Genomic DNA, 1,813 nt, shown 5'->3' with positions numbered 1-1,813 from the left:
GGGTACGGGTGGTTCGATGCGCCTCCTGCGGTGCAATGTGGGGGGGTGGGTTGTGGTACCCACCATGGGGTTTCCTAGCATGAGACTTTTGTACCACGGGGAACAACCCCTTCTTTTTTTTTTGTTTTGCACCAAGCGCACGTGCTGGCGCTCAGAAAAAAAAACGGGAACAACCCCTTCTTTTTTTTTGTTTTGCACCAAGCGCACGTGCACTTGCGCTTCAAAAAAAAAATACTTAGTTACCCGAGATTGGGGTGGCCACAGTGCGAACGGGGGTACTTCAAGGCCCGTTGTCGCAGGATATGGTTATCGGTTAACGCGGCCAAGGGTGTGTAGTAAAACCCCTGTGGTAAACTTTGATCTCACCAATAAAGAGGCCTCGTGAGGGGTTTGGTTTAGCCGAGATGAACGAAAGGCGCCTGAAGGATGTCGTTGATGGTGCATTGATGCACACCGTGTTGAGTGACAACGGGCTCTCGTTGGAGAGGATCAGGGGTTGCGACTGGCACGGGGTCGAAGAAGTCATCGAAGACCTGCGGCGATTGGGCTTCCGAGAGCCCGGCGACTTTGAGGCCTTGTTTGAGAAGAAGGACGAGCTGCTTGGGCATATGAAGGTTGCTCCTCATGTTTTGAGCGGTGTCTGGGGCTGAAGATGGTTGGCAGCACTTCTCGATTGAGAACGCCCTTGAAGTTGAGCTCAGTGACCAGCTCGAGAACCACCTGAGGCCTTTCATGAGCTGCGCCTGTCTCGTTGCTGAGATGCAGCTGAATGTCCTCGAGAAGGCCTTTGCCAACGTCGCCGACGAGGGGGTTGCATACCGGCTGGTCGGGTTCTTCGATGTGATGCGATCCGTTGACCACGGTTTTTTTCTTTGACCTGTGTCCCAGGACTGGAAGGAGTGCCTGTTGGAGTGCAATCACACCTTCCAGGAGATCGGCCTGGAGAGCACCTATCAGCACGGGGAGAGGGCGATGATGGAGGATTTTTACCAGCGGGATCTCTTCTGCTTTACGCTCATGCAGGCAACCCAACCCCCACGATCTGCCGTCTTTTTTGTTTTTTTGACCGTTCGCCCCATGCAGGACAAGGTCTATGCCATCGTCTCCGAGGCCCTGTCCCCCTTCATCGTCTCGAGACCCCTGTACAGGGGATACGAGGAGCAGGGGTACGAGTACACCGTTCTGATGAGGCCGCCTGGCGAGTTGCCCGGAGCCTCGGCCGAGCTGTTCGGGCAGGTGTACAGGGACGCGAAGCGGCGCGTCGAGGAGGCGAAGGAGTCCATCTGCCAGCGCGTATCGATGCTGGACCATCCGCGGGATGAGCTGGTCACCAGGTTTGAGTGCGACATCCTGTTCCAACTTGACATTGGGCTCCCTCTGCCCCTGGGGCATGATCCCGGCCTCGCTGTGAACGGCCTGGGTGTGGAGACTGTGATCGACAGGGTGAACACTGGGCAGTACGCGGGGGATGCGTGCCCGATGGACGCGGATGAGGATGATGATGATGAGGATTAGTTAGGATGAGGGCCCTGCGAGTATAAGTAAAAACCCCTAATTTCTCAGACACCATGCTGGGAGCAGGCCTCGGCGCCGGCCTCTACCTCACCCAGTCCTTCTATGTTCCCCCGAGATACACCCGATACATCCAGCCGCTCGCCTTGGCGGCGGGGGGGGCGTACAAGAGCCAGCCCACGGGGGACAGCGGGCAGCTGCTCATGCGCAAGGGCTCTGAGAAGTTGAAGGAACACAGGGAGCTCACCCAGAGGAACGAGGCCCTGCTTGAGAGGCACCAGCAGCTCCTCGAGAGGAACCA

The 1,813-nt window shown here is 57.2% G+C and overlaps 1 protein-coding gene across 1 annotated transcript in view; it reads right to left on the bottom strand.

The window, feature by feature from the left end:
* Positions 1–395: 395 nt before the first annotated feature.
* GUITHDRAFT_149154 (hypothetical protein) overlaps positions 396–1,813 on the bottom strand; it is a gene marked incomplete at both ends in the record, with an annotated part of 2,313 nt that continues 895 nt past the window's right edge. The window contains 6 exons of the mRNA XM_005818600.1: positions 396–596; positions 721–903; positions 924–950; positions 991–1,140; positions 1,179–1,283; positions 1,602–1,728. Of these exons, the coding sequence (XP_005818657.1) occupies positions 396–596; positions 721–903; positions 924–950; positions 991–1,140; positions 1,179–1,283; positions 1,602–1,728 (793 nt within the window). The remainder of the gene's footprint in view (positions 597–720; positions 904–923; positions 951–990; positions 1,141–1,178; positions 1,284–1,601; positions 1,729–1,813) is intronic.

This window comes from Guillardia theta, assembly GCF_000315625.1.
Source record: "Guillardia theta CCMP2712 unplaced genomic scaffold GUITHscaffold_287, whole genome shotgun sequence".
NCBI lineage: Eukaryota > Cryptophyceae > Pyrenomonadales > Geminigeraceae > Guillardia > Guillardia theta.
This window is presented reverse-complemented; position numbering and strand designations above follow the sequence as displayed.